Genomic DNA, 14,856 nt, shown 5'->3' with positions numbered 1-14,856 from the left:
ATGCAAAATTTTATTTTTAAAGATTATATTATTAAACAGTTAAGAGACACGGGCAATTTCTATGAAGAGTAGGTAAGAGAGTTGAAAAACTTTTGTTTCCTCTGCATTTGGCAGCAGATAGCAAGCTCTATATTTGTGTGGGTTTTCCAGAAGCAAGTCTATCTGAGAGCAGGGATCTAGGCGCATTCTGGGTGAGTTTTTTGCGTATGTGAATTCACCCTCAGCAGTCAAGCAGATGTGAATCCTTCAGAGCAGCACGGACCTGCTGAGAAGCACGCCACGTGCCTTGTCACGCATGCCTTCTCATGGCGAGATGCAGAGAGGTAGCTTTCTCCTTCATTTGACAGCACACGGCACAAGGCCAGACAAGAAATGGGATAAAGAATAAACATACCACTTTTGAGGAACAAGTACACGATATTTCAGTGATCTGTTCCCAAGACTCCATATATACTGCTAAAGAAAACAGGACCAAGGAGCAGACCTGAGCACTGGTCTCTGATAATCCTTGCTTCTTCACTGTAACTATGTCCATAGTTCTGTGGGATTTGGACTGTGCAAATTCGCATGCTCTGAAACAGTGGGCAAGAGTGGTTTAGGGGATGGCACGTGCCAGCCAGCACCTCCAAAGAAGCTGCATGGATAGGATTGTGCCAGGGCTGGTTCTCTCCACCTTGCAGAGTCCTCCAGCACTGTCTGGCCAGGCTTTGCCCACACAGACACCCTCAGGTCCTCCTGTCATGCCATCAGGCCAAGAACATAGTTCCTCAGCTTCATGCTACCAAAAAAAAAAAAAAAAGCACCAACACTCTGATGGGCAGTGATACAGCCCTCACATAACTCCAGACTTGTTGAAATGCAAAAACACGTGAATAATAGATATTATCTTTTAAGGCTGGGCGGGGGGTACCACACAGAGCCTGAGGATGTCAAGGAACACATGAGTGGATGTGACCAGTTTGTGCCTCTTGTCTGCAAGGCTAAACAGCAGCCCCCAGCCCCACTTTATTCAGCAGTGTAGGCACGGCCTTAGGTGACAGCTCTCCTGGGCAAAGGGAGCCTTACAACACTCTCCCACCTCGCTCTTACAACCACCTCCAGTTGCTTTATAATGGGGTTTAACAGTCCCTCAGGAAAGTTATTCTCCACTAACCTATGTGGGTTACTTGAAAACCCTGCTTATTTTGGCCCTTCCACATTTTATTAGGCATTTCTGTTTGCATTAGCAGCATTATGAACGCACCAAACAAGCCCCAGGTACCAGTTTGTGGCGCATTTAAAGAGACTCCATTTTCTCAGTGCATGTGAAGTGACTTGCTGCCATGCACACGCTTGCAAGATCCATGAGTGTTAAGGAGCACGGACTCTAGCCTATGAATGAAGTAGGGATATTTTTTGCAGCAGCAGAGTGTAAAAATTAGGTGCTATTCCTCTTATTGATATGGCCGAGGCATAAACAAAAGGCAATTGGGGGCTTTCCCCCCCCCCCAACCCCGAATCTTTCTTCCTGAAGGCCAAGTCTCCCAGCTTCAGTTAGATGCTGGTTCTAGGGCAAAATAAATCGCACCTGTCTCTTGTGGAGGCCACCAGTGTCCCTCACTGACATAAGGCCTTTGAGCACCGCTGTGAAAAGAAAGGGGTGCTATTCCTGCAACTCATCGCAGGTGCTTCAGCCTCAGCCTCCCCTCGGCTCAGCCCTTTGCACCATCCGTGTAATAACATAGCACTGGAAGAGGCAGGCAGCAATTTGGTGCCCCAAGCGCACCCCGCAGTGAGGGCACGGGGAGGGGCCATGCGGCAGCCTCACGCGCTCCTTGCCCGTCCCTGCCTGCTCACCGGTGGCACAAGGCAAAGCAGCTGCGGTGTGTTGAGCACGGGATGCTGCTGAAGCGAGCGCACGGGGCCGTGGGAGGGGAGGTGCAGCTCATCCCAGCCAAGCAGGAAGCGGCTTGCATCCTGTGCAAATGGGTAATGTGAAGGGGTTTCTTCATGAGCTCAGCCAGAAGAGCATGAAAACAGCCTGCACCCTGTGCTTGTGCATGCACGCAGTGGCACATGTGTACATGCGGACACCCAGTGCAACGCTCATCTGCAATAGCACCCTGCTGCCATCTTACTGTTTAGCTCACAATGGCTTTTTAATTTTTCCTGTAGCCAATATCTGATTAGTTCTTATCATCTGATGGCCTGAATTCAGTTATATAACTGCATTCACAGCTGTTAAAACTCCTCAGGTTTTTGCACAATACTGCTTAACTCAGCAAATATTATACACAGTATATTCCTGAGACAGCTTATGCCTTATTCACTGCCTTTACTTGCAGCAGAAGATAGCATTTAGTGGATGCAGGGTTGAGGCAATGAAGCCTTCTCTAAATGCCTTCTCTCTGACCTTGGCTATGGGCTGTATATACCAAAAAGGCAGACCCGTATTTCTCGTTGTCTGATTTTCAGAAATTCTAGACTAAAACCAATTCTAGATACCAAGCGCATTTCCAGTACATATGAAATGTGTAACATTTTCCTTGGAGGTTCCCAGTGAATATGCTGTGTTTGGATTAAATGTGCCCAAGGCAAGTCCAAATCTTGTAGTGCTATAAAGCAAGGTAACTTCTTCGACCTCTGTGGAGCTCTGTTGGTTTGCACCAGATGAAGATGTTTCATACTGCTTAGCATCCTTCCCTACCATCTTTTTTAATATAGTGGAGGGCTATAAAGATATTCCAAGCTCCTAGTTCAAAGTAATGTCTCTCACTGCACTCCAAAGCAAATGAAAACCAGGCACAATTTTTCCAAACATTTTTCTCCAGCAAAGAGGTGTGAAAAAGAATTTCCTTTTTTTCATTTGTGTTCTACTATTTTAGTGTACCACCTAGTAAAAAATACCTTGCCTATGATGTTAGGGATAGAGGACTGTAAAGGGAAAAAAAAATCTTCTGAGTAAGAAAATACAATGGCTATACACTCAGTACTACATGAATGAGTTATTAAACCCCACCTTCAGTTCATATACTTAAGAAAGGAGCACTAGCTTATATCTCAGTCATTATTATTAACTTAACTGTACCTGTGCCTAAGATGATGATTCCCCTGGAGTTTCTGGTGTCAAAAGCTTGTTTCAGACTTCTGACATTTTAATTCATAAAGGCACTACCCAGTATAAATCACTCTAATCACTCGTGCATTATGCAGAATTTTTCCTCCTCCAACACTCAAAATAACTGTACTCACACCTTGCAGCTAACATCATCTTTCCTTGAAATGTAACTGCCCCGCTAGTGGCAGTCTAGAGCAGCATTCCTGTGCCAAACTCTTTTAGGGGAATGGAGTAAAGGAATAATTTCTAATTCAGCAAGGGAAATCAGCCAGACAGAACGTAACTGTGCACGTTGCAGTTTGGCCATTGTTCACAAATATATGAGACTCTGGCCTGACTTCAGAGCTGAGCCCACCAATTCAGCGCAAATCTAGCTGTTCAGCCTATCTGAAAATCCGGACACGACTGAATGCAAATGGCCAGGACTTGGTTTGTAATTAATCATCCAAAAGACACTGATAATGGGCTCAGTATGGAGGGAACAGAGGCATACAAAGAACTTTTACTATCACCACCATCAATTTTTTATAACACGGAGCAGTTCCTGGAAGATCTCTGCTAATCAGGACCCAACTTCTTGGCAAATAAGACCACAGTGGGATGCTGTTATGGTCTGAAAACCTGGTTGGGGGGGGGGGGGGGTGTTAAATAATCCCTTTTGAAAGCTAGGTACTTGAACAAGGCATGATGAGAAATGTACAGGTTCTGCAGTTTCCTGCAAATAATGAACACTGTGATGTGTCGCAATGTGACTGCCATAGCCTTCAGTGGGAAAACAGTGCAAAAACCCAGCCTAGGCATATTCAAATCCAGAGCGGCTGGGTAGATTCCCGGTCCTGCTTCCTCTCCTCCGTTCAACGGCACTCCGGATTGCCTGGAGGAGCAGGTCTTTGTTATTGAGGATATTGTACCTGCTCAGGTTCGCCAGTTTATCAAAATTTTCAGAGGAGTAGATTAACCTAATGAGGTAATAGGGTGAGCAGCTGTTCTCCAGATTTACTTTGCCCTCTTCCATCTCTGTGCGACAGCGTTTTACCCCTGCAGAGGAAGAGAAAAGCCACCACAGTGAGCTGAATCTGGAATATAAAGTACATAGTGTTAGAAGGGATTGATCTAGTTAGCAGAATTAGCTGTTAAAAACAGCCTCCAGGAACTCGTGCTCCCTGAGAATGCAGATCTCACCCCCACACACCTTGAAACAACCATTCATGGTCAGCTTTCCCAGCTGCTCCTCCTTCCCCTTCCTGCTAAAACTCAGACCTGGAAATCCCCGAGGGGGGCTCAGAGGAATCGTTACCTGCCCTCCTTGTCCTGCTGCTGCAGCTAGTCATTACTGGGCAGTGTACTCCTGGGTCCATGTCCTTTACCAAATCCTATTCAACTGACTCCCAGAGAAGCCACACACCTGGAACAGCTTCCCAAATTCATGATTAGAGCTGGTGTTCAGCATATCTGCCAGCTAGACAATCTAGTACCTGCAAGGAGGTCTTGTGATGCTAACCAGGGAGAATTACCTACTGCGATCCATGCTCCCTGTTGTGTCAATCTTTCTGCCAAATAGCAAGACACTGTGACTACCTGCAAGGGCCAATGACTTCAACAACCTCGTATTTATGCTCCTGTTTACCTAATTCCTTACAGCCTGAACCAAATGTGCCCAAATCAAAAATGTAATTGAAGATGATTGGCAGCTGGGCAACAAACAGACTGCATTTGAGATATTCCCTACAACGCTTATGAGAACCACATAAAAATGATGCATGAACTATGCTTGAGACATAGCAGGTTTTAGCCTAATGGCCTAGTGGTTTCTTGGCAGCATGACCTCAAAGTGTTGGGCCCAGGCTGCCACTAGAAGTGGCTGTATCACAGGGGTCCAAGCTTTGCTTCATTGAGCCTCTCAATACTGAGAGAGACATATAATCTGCACTATCCACATTTATGCCGCTGCATCTGTCTCAAGCACACAAAGCACAGTTGATAGCCGCAATGTAAATGCACACTTGGGAAGCTGATTCTTTCTCTTTTCTAGAATTTAAATAGTTCAAAGCAGGAAAAACAAACATCCAAATTCCACAAGGCGTCTCTCAGCCATCTAGAAATGAAAAGCTCCACTGTTAAACTCGAAATCACCAGGTTGCCAAGGGCCCTCCTACCCCAACCACCCACATCAGCTGCTGGCTGTCAGTTTGACTGATGAATCACCCCATGCTCAGAGACACACAGGTGAGTGTCACAGCTCAAAGATTTGGGCCTGGAGTACATAGAAGCTGCAGCAGCTGCTTTACTCTGCATGATCTCATCCATCCTTCATTTAGAGTGAGTCTAAAACACTGGCCTGTTCTACCTGCTAGCTGCTGTTGAGCAGCCTTACCTGACTGCCCCTTGCCATCCAGACTACCTCCAGCCTCTACCTAACAGGCCTAGTCCCATCTACAGGGCACCTCCTCCATCTGTTCATCTGTGGAGTTTCTAAATGGGATTTTGTTGGTGCATCAGTTCGTGCATGTATTCTCTGAGCATTCAGTGGTGAATGTCATAGCAGAAAAAGAGCATTACTTTACTTAACTTGCTGGTTTGTTGCTATTTATAACTTTCCCTAAATGTTCCCTCAGAGACAGCCATTCTGCTTGCTTTGGTCCCAGAAACACGATACGGTTTTGGGTAAAGCTGGATAGAGAGTGAATGCTCTGTCTCTTGTGCTGAGCAACGGGGAGGGACAGAAGTTCCCTATGGGCCTGGTAACTCAAAAGCAGGTACGTGAAATATTTCAGGGTTGGTTGCTGTAAGAGGTCCACGGCAAAGGAAGATCCAAGTTTAACGAAGTCAGACGGCAGAAGCACCAGCATGCTGATTTTTGCAGAGTATCCCACAAGCTCTTGGGAAAACCTGGTCTATACTGAGGCCCCCTTGTTCTTTGCTGCTTCGCAGCTACATTCAAAGACAGCACCAGAAAGAAGACCCCACTGCCCAGGGGCTGCTGAGCCTCCAAGCAGAACAGAACCAACTGCATATGCCCCTATAGCAAAACAACGTTTGCCACTGAAGACATGGGAGGAAGGATAAGAGTTGTGTTATCTGAGAAACTTAACAGACTTGCTTTCTGTTAATCAATCAAGTGTGTAGTCACCAAAGTCTTTTGCAATGCTCTTTAGCAAGTACAGGATAAGGCCCTTCTCTGTGAGCTAGTACAGGCTTTTCCTTGTGTATTCCCCAGGCCAACAGCGTTGTTTCTTAGCAGCTCTTTCTATTCGCTATCTTTTTATTAAAGCCAGTAAACTCCTTCTCCCATGATATTTGTACTAACACTGTACAATGGCTAGGCCAAGGTAGGACAATCAGTAACTTTTATTCTTATCCCTGTGCCAATTAATTATTGCATCCACTTCGCCTCCTACCGTTTATTCTTCTGACCTTGTTCATAACAGAATTACTGGACTCAGCTGTTAGGCAACCATGTGCCTGTTCCTTCTGCTCTGACTCCCTCCTGACTCTCAGGCTACAAGCATCACCTTACCATTGCTGGACAAAGGAACAAGGGTGTGGGAGTTGCAACCTGTGCCCAGACTGCTTTTTTACTGCTGTGTCTTAAACTGACATGGGAGAAGGTGAGGGAAGGAGGAGCAGGCCTAGCACAGATGTTCTAGGTCCTCTCTAGGCCAAGGCGGAATTCTACCCTTCCCTTTTCCCCAACATCTTCCCATTGCAAGTAGTACCTTCTCCATTATGTCTTGCAATGTGAGCTGTGGCTTGAAGCCATGGTCTACCCTGTAAGGCATCAGTGAGTCCATTGTGGTTTGCTAACCTGCCTCTTGAGCTGAAATGTAGAGGCTAACCTGTACAAATGTAGATCTGCCTTGGATACCTCTGTTGCATCATGGCTTACTGGGATGTGCCATTAAAGAGAGTTTCACTCTGCAGATGGGTAACATAAACCAGGTTTTAGTGAAAAGGTTAACACAGCTAGGTTAACAGGAAAAGAGTTAATACATCCTGCTTCTCTGCCATGGTATAAATTCATATATTTTAAGCTTAAAGCAGTATCCTAAGCCTGGCCTGAGAGACGACTGGACATCCTCATTCACAGCCCAACAGAAGAGGCAGTCTCATGTATATGACCATTATAGGTGGGGGACAGGGTGGTCTCACTCACACAGGGGCAGTACCCTCTCTTAGAGCTATTGCTACAAAGGACAAATAGGATCCTTGTTGTGGAAAGACAGCTGGCCCAAACTCAACGGAAATGAATAGTTCTTCTTGACTGTGAACTTACCAGGCTCCTTGAATTCCTTAAACGTGTCATTCACCAGGGGAAAATGGACTACTATAGGTGCTCTGGGGTCCTCTGCATCCGAAAACACATAACACTCCTTTGGATTCTTCTCTTCTTCTTTACTTAGTTCCACTTTGGGGAATGGGATTCCTTGTATCTTGCAATATCTATATGTCATCTCTAATTGCTATGGACACAGAATGAGATCACCTTAAAGCCAACACTAAGACAAGAATCGGGTTTACTGGGATAACACAGAAACACTGTGGCAACTGAATTTAATCCCTGGAATGACTCTGCAATGAATGCATAAATCCAAAAAAGCCACAGAATAACCCTTTCTGCCACCACTCACCACAAATCAGAAGACACTTTCCATCACCCTGTAACATGTTCTACAGCTAGAGGGAGTGCCCAAAAGCAACACTTAGAATATGTCATGAGGGCAGAGCAGGAAAGATGATGGTCACGTCTTCAGTGACCAATTGTCATTGCAATTCCCAGAGGATCCTAGGCAGTGTATGCTACAGCCCTCTAAAGAGAAAAGAGCGCAAGCGTTTCCATAATTCTAATCTTAGAGGAAGTTTCCTTCATGCTACCAGATATGATGACTAGCTTATTCTTGAGCCTATGATTAAGACTTTGACAGCTGCATACCTGAGAGTTTTAATAACACAAGGATCTGCACACTCTGTGTTATGTCCTGTTAGTCAATTCTCAACCCCCCTCCCATGCAAACACAAAAGCCAAATAAAGAGAAGGGGGGGTAATTTTCCTGACCACCCAAGTGGACCTGCAGAAGCCCTGAAATATGTAAGTAAACCTACATAAACATGGTGCCTACAATATAGCCTACATATAACCCGATAAAAACCTCATTCAGTCCTCCACTTCAGAACGCCAACAAACTCCATTGCTCGCCTCACAAGCTGACCTTTCTAATGCTGGCAACACTTCCATGCCTTTATCAATTATTCCCTTTCAGAGCAACTGGTCATTGCGTAATATCAGCAGCAGATATTAATTTGGCTATTAAACTTCACAGCTTCACGAAAGAGTGTTACCAGCACTGTAAGGAGCAGAGCATGTCAATCTTCTTACCTTGAACACATTTCCCAAACCATAATCAAGTGAAATAATGACGTCCACATTCCTTTCTGGCTTGAAGAGTGCTGCACCGCTGGTGTTAATGAAATAGCCAACATCTATCAGGCAAAGATATTTCTCCAGTGGAGTCAGATTGTTAGGGAAAGAGTCCAGCACAGTGTCTGAAAAACATTTCGAATACAGTTACTGCTGCATTGGTAATAAATGAGGAGTCGGTAATTCTGGCTGTACTGGTGTGTTAAGGGCAGCCCCATGGTTGGGGCCCAAGACCAGGCTCACCTCCCTTCACAGTGCGACCCAAGAAACGTGGCCTCAGGAGCACACCCTTCAAACTGCACATCTGGACACATCTGGCCTGTGACCACACTCCCCCGGGCACACTCTCACAGGCAGGCTGTGAGGCAGCCCGGCAGAGAACAGGTGAGACATAGACCCCGCTGGCCTCACGGCTGCTCTGGGGATTGATTTTTTCAGAGCACGCAGACATAGTGCTTTTTTTTTTCCCCTGCTAAGAACTGGGAAAAAATGCAAACAACAAAAACAATTTCACAGTGTAGCAACAAATCTAGCAAATGCAGTACATCACTGCTCTCTTCTCCAGTTGCGGCCATTCATCCCACAGGAAAGAATGTCTTTTGCTTTTGCACCCTCAGGACTAGACTCCTCTCCCATCTTGAAAACTCTGATTACAGCCTGCTTTCAGTGATCTCTTTAGTCATTCTGCAAAAAACACCATGTCATGCATTCAGCATCCCCTACCAAGCACTTAAAATATTGTTTGAATTAATTAAAACTCACGTTCACCCCCAAAGCAGGCATTACACGAAGTGGTAAGCTGAGATCTAAAGCCCAACTCCTGACAGCCAGACCCGTACTTCTCTGCTAGCAACTGCATCAGTCTCCCTGCTGACAGCAACTCCACCTTTGGTCCCCTGTGGAAACTACTATTACTACATTACTAGTCCCATGGAATAAGAAACTTTCTGCCATGGTTTTAAATATCAAAATAGGGTTTTAAATGATTTCCTCAAGTTCACAAAATGAGGTAGCAAAACCCAGAGCAGAGCGGGCTGACTCATTTATACTTCGGTGTTTTAGGGAACTGTTGAAAACAAATACTGCAGGTAAGTTCCAGCATTTCATCTCCTTCAATCTTTCTGCTTCCCTGGCCTCATTCCATAGTGTTGATTTAAACCGAGTAGAATAACTCGTTTGTTCCATAGCCTGGAATGTTTGACAGCATCTTGAAGTAATAACTCATATTTTTTCCATCTCCTCTCCGTCAGATCTTTACACAATCATTTGCTTATTTTAGCTTTCATGGCTGCTGGGAATTCTCAGATTCTCTTGTAATGAGAGACATTTTCCTTGCAGTTCCTCACAGGAGAAACAGAGCATACTTTTTAGTTTTATTTGGCCAAGTGAATATTTTTAGTTAAAATTCCATTACCCCCGTTTTCTTATCATGTAGCTGGAACTGTGCAGCACTTATTCATGGCTGGATATGAGAATCAGAAGTCCTTGGGACAGTGTCTACTTCTACCTCATACCCAAAAAGAGACTTTAGAGAAGTCCTTCCTAAGAAATTGCCTCGAAAGCATGAGCCCTACTGTAAATGTACTATTTATTATTTGAGATTGTATTATTTGAGATCTCAAATTTACCACTGTGACAATTAGACTTCTCCACAGGCCATTTAAAGTCTTATTCTAATGTGTCAGATAGTCTGAACTGCAGGTAGGTCTTTAAAATAAAGCTATATTCTGGACACTTCACCATTATATCATTTCTCCATCTCCTCCTGCCTCTGTGCTAGGCATGGATGCAGAACTGTTTTCTCCTTGGTTTCATACAGGTAGCCAAAAGAGGCTACAATATCTACTAATGTTTCCCACTCCAGGCTTTTTTTTTCTTTTCTTTTCCCATTCCAGACTACATGCTTTCCACTTATGTTACTTAATTTGTAGAACATCTAGTAGACTTTATTATCCCTATGCCCTCTTCCTCCATATAGGCTTCTACCCATTTGCCTTTACAAAATTGCTAGTCAAAAAATGTAAGGGAAAAGATTTACTGACTGGTAATTTTACCCTTTCTCCACCTTCTTATGCTGCTTGTTTTCTCCTTCTCTCTCCCGTCCTTCTTATGCCACTTTTTTCTTAGAGCAGGCTCTTTTAGGACGAGCACTTTTTGCTTGAACATTGCAATTTGCTTTGAATATTCTGAAAGCACTTAGCCTACTGTGAGCTCTGCCTTATTCCACAAAAAACTCCAGGTAGCAAACTCCAGGTAGCAATGGCAGCCAGAGGGAAAAAAATGTGTTGTAACTTGCACGAAACAGGGGAGACAAAACACAAGCTGCCAAAGAGAAGGACTCAGAGGAGGCTGACAGCTTGTTTTCCTGCCAAAGATTCATCTTAATGGTGTGGGGTCCTCCTACGCTGCTACCTGCTCGTGATATATGGGACAAATGAGGGAGCTGGGATTACAGGAAGGTTTCTGATGCACGAAAACTCAACTTCAGTACCTTGCTATCATTTCACAGATAGTTTCATAGATTTTGAGGTAAAACTATTAGGACTGTTTACCCTCCTGCAGAGCACAGGCCATAGAAAAATACCATTCAATTTATACATCAGGTCTGCGCATTCTGTTTGAGGTATAATATAATCAGTCTATACCTCTGTGCTTTTATCTTTCTGTTGTTGCATCTTGGTACGCCTGTTTCTGAAAGGTCAAAGAGAGGTCCCTGGGTGGATAAATCAGAAATACCACATATATGGGCAGCTATATGTTTTCAACCAATCCATTAATTCAGTCCTACCCGCATAACTACCTGCTATTTTATGCTTTTGGTGTTACCCTTGTTCCCTGACCTCAAAACTTTCTACTCTTCTCTGAATCTTCTGACTGTCATACCCATACAGAGTGGCAAACTTCCTGCAGAAGAGCGTGCTGTCGCCCGAACTACAGGTCTCTTCCGGAGCTGAAAGGGTGGCACATGGACTGATTAACTCTAACCTGCTATCCTCAAAAAACAGGCAATAAACATAGATTCATCTCAGCAGATTTCCAAAGCCTGAGAAAAATATCTCTAAATGAGAGATTTCCAAAGTCTAAAATAAAAAAGATCTGAGCTGTTACCTGCATGCTGCAGCTAACTCTTTGTTGCAGTTACCTTTCCATTCTGTAAATTCTTTCTGGTTGCTGTAATCCTTATGAAATTCCAAGCCTCTCAGGAAGTTATGAGACTTTCCCAGCAGCGGGCGCTTTGTCATAATGTCCTGAAACATTTCATACAATTTCCCTGACAAACAAGATGGAGGCTTGATGACAGTGGTATCGTCCTCAGGGGAATGTTTATCTGGAGCAGAGAGGGCAGTGTGAGAAAGAACATCAGTGACCTGTTCTGCCATGTACCTCTGCTGGCTAGCTGCCCTTCCCGTCTTCCTGTGGGCCCCTGCCCTCCCCGTTTCTTGCAGTCTGCTTGAAAACGTATGAACACAATCCTAGTCATGTTTGTTTTTGTTTAAAGCAAATATAGCTTTTGCCTTTTACTCTTTCAAATGATACAGTTGCTTCATACTTTCGCCTACAAGCAAAAGGCACCCTTTTTATATGCACAGTCAGAGCAGGAGTCATTTAACAGACTGTAAGCAAATTTTAAATGAAAAGCATTTGCAATTAGCATGAAGTGTGACTGTGCATGAAAAAGGAAAAAAGAGAAAAGAAAAAAACAAAAGAGGAAAACGTCACAAAGCCCGCAGAAAAAGTGGAGTTTGTCTTCCATATCATCAGAGTGGAACCAAAGTCATTCTGGTGCAGATGAAAATCATACTAGAAGATCCACAGTGATGCAACACATGATGCACCAATTTAGGGACAACATGTGAGAGATTATCCACAAACAGTTGCAATAGTATATCTTCCTAATCCTCTCCTCTATAGGAAGTACTATATGGTCAAGATTTATTTTGAAACTCTTACCTATATCTACCATATCTTTGGCCCATCGTTCCCAGAATTCATTTGAATTTGAAGACCAATACAAGCCATCCAGCAAATTCCTAGTAAAGATGTTTGTCCAAAGACCTGCAAGTTAAAACATATCGGAAAAATACTGCACCAACTCATGCTAATAACTGGGTATTTCATATAAATTTTTTATTACAAGTAGCCATGCAACATATTATTGACCTATGTGAATTGACCTTGCTGTGACATTGCTTAAGGAATAAACCTCACAGAATTCAGATTTAATGATAACATTTCAGTGCTCTTTCTCAAAAGCTTTCTACTCACAGTTCATTCACTTTATACTACAGAGTAACAAAACAGAAATATCAGTCACCCAAACCATATTTTAGAGTGTCTGCCAGGTACTTGTGAAAGAAAGAGATTGTAAACAGACTTTGGAAGCATGGGTGAAGCCATATAAGTTTAAGAATTTTCTTTCAACTGATCTATTCTTTAAATTTATCTAAGGCCTGTTTTTTTTCCTTTCAGGCATGTTTAGTTTCTGTGGAGTCCAACCGATACAGGATCAGAATGGAATTGGCTCCATATGCAAGTCTGCTTTTGGAGAGGAAAGAATTGCCATTTGTCATGAGCCCATGCCAAGTACTCACATGAGGAACAAATTCAATCTCTAGTGGTCTTCACAATGAAGGCAATATGATTTTGATCACCTCTAGACCCTTTTTTGATGTCGAGGGCCTTAATTTTGACAAGGATTTCGAATCTGCCTGAGCGAGATGGACTCCACTGACTAGCTACCGTTCCCCTCTTCCTTGCCTTGAGAGGCAGAGCAAGGTACGAGTTAAGGCAGTTGCTAGAGGTTAAAAGGGCTTCCTTCATCCTTACAGGCAAGGAAGATTAGTGGGGGTAGTTAACACCATTCTCAACCCAAAAAGCTCGGAGGATTCTTGCCTTCGTGGCCTTTGTGGGTTGTTTCAGAGGAGGTGTGGGGTTTTGGGGGGTTTTTTTTTGGCTCCTTCCAGTTATACACCTGCAACACAATGCCTACAAAGAGACTGCAGAGCTACCTCACTTCACTTGCCTATGAAATGACTGGCTAGGGGGAAGGGGTTAATATTTCCTCATCTTGCCTTCTGCATCTTTTTGCTTGGCTCAGAAAATGGGAAGGGGGACCCTGCTGCAACTCTCCAATCCTGCCTGAGGGAAAGGGTGGAGAGGAGGAAAGAAGCTTTACAAGGAGCTGAAGTGCACAGAGCAGGTAAAAAGTGCACTGAATGACGACCAAGAGTAGACTTGCTGGCAAGGACTGTTCTACACACAGAGCAGTGGCTAGTTAGTACCAGATCCATGGTTTCTCCTGTGTTTTGATTAACTTTATTCCTTGACTACTTAGGTCACCTTCCAGATAGCAGATCCGAGATTCTGGTAACTTCTTCACTCGCCTTCCCATGAAGAACTCGCTGTCAAAAAATTCTGAAGGAATGGAGGCTCCGTATTTTGGTATGGCCACCTCGTAAGGAGAAAACTCCGTCCATTCTGCAAAGGAATTGACACATGGTATGTTTACTGTAATACAGAGTAAGAAGATGAAACCTCCCTCTATGGATACAGCTATCCACAAGTTAAACGAGGTTTGCTAGTCTCAGCAGCTCTGTATTATCAGTAGCTTGTAGGTCAAACTATACTGTCTATTCCCATAAAAACTGACAGATTATTCACATACAGAAAGAATCAGCTTTTTCACCTCAGAGAAAGGGTCTGACATTAGCTTCAAAAGCTTAGATTTATATTTCTGTATAAAGGTTCTGGGATCCCACTTGTCTCTGCAAGTCAAGAGCATTAAATGTACAACAGGTTAAGTCTGATCCAACCTGCAAGGAATGACTGGCATGAAACCTCTGCTAACCCACCGATCTACACCATAAAACGAAGCAGCTTGAAGAAAACATCAGCTCAGAACTAGCAGGTATCACAATATGGACATATTGATGCAGTTTCCCGACTCAACATCTCTTGTATAGCTATTGCAGTAGAACAGTAGCCATAAATCTAACCTAAATGTAAGTACTAAATGGTTTTTCTCTCATTTTAATACCACTTGTTGAATGTAGCCTGCATCTATTGAAAAGGTCAGATCATATGTGTCATATCAATCACACCCATGTCTCCATTCTAGACATTTTCATACTCTCATTTGTGTAATATTTGGGGAAGTGACAATTACATTTCACAGCAGCTTTACAGACTAAGGAACCATCATAACCATTTTATAGGCGTGGAACTGAAGCTGAAAAAGATTACATGATTTGCCCGCAGTCACACGCTTGAACTTCAGCCCAGATGTTCTGAGATGCCCTGTTCATGTCTGAGGACGTCAGCTAGCAGATCTGCTTTTTCTTAG

The 14,856-nt window shown here is 43.8% G+C and overlaps 1 protein-coding gene across 3 annotated transcripts in view; it reads right to left on the bottom strand.

Moving 5' to 3' along the window:
• Positions 1 to 14,856, bottom strand: part of PLA2G4B (phospholipase A2 group IVB) — a 53,639-nt gene continuing 38,783 nt past the window's right edge. For all 3 annotated transcript variants that reach the window (XM_068945968.1, XM_068945970.1, XM_068945969.1), the window contains 6 exons: positions 13,854 to 13,991; positions 12,465 to 12,569; positions 11,656 to 11,841; positions 8,472 to 8,638; positions 7,371 to 7,557; positions 1 to 4,135 (listed from right to left, as the gene is read on the bottom strand). In XM_068945968.1, the coding sequence (XP_068802069.1) occupies positions 3,891 to 4,135; positions 7,371 to 7,557; positions 8,472 to 8,638; positions 11,656 to 11,841; positions 12,465 to 12,569; positions 13,854 to 13,991 (1,028 nt within the window). In that variant the 3' untranslated portion in view covers positions 1 to 3,890. The remainder of the gene's footprint in view (positions 4,136 to 7,370; positions 7,558 to 8,471; positions 8,639 to 11,655; positions 11,842 to 12,464; positions 12,570 to 13,853; positions 13,992 to 14,856) is intronic.

This window comes from Struthio camelus, chromosome 5, assembly GCF_040807025.1.
Source record: "Struthio camelus isolate bStrCam1 chromosome 5, bStrCam1.hap1, whole genome shotgun sequence".
NCBI lineage: Eukaryota > Metazoa > Chordata > Aves > Struthioniformes > Struthionidae > Struthio > Struthio camelus.
Note: the sequence above shows the minus strand (reverse complement) of the source record. Positions and strands in the feature narration are given on the sequence as shown.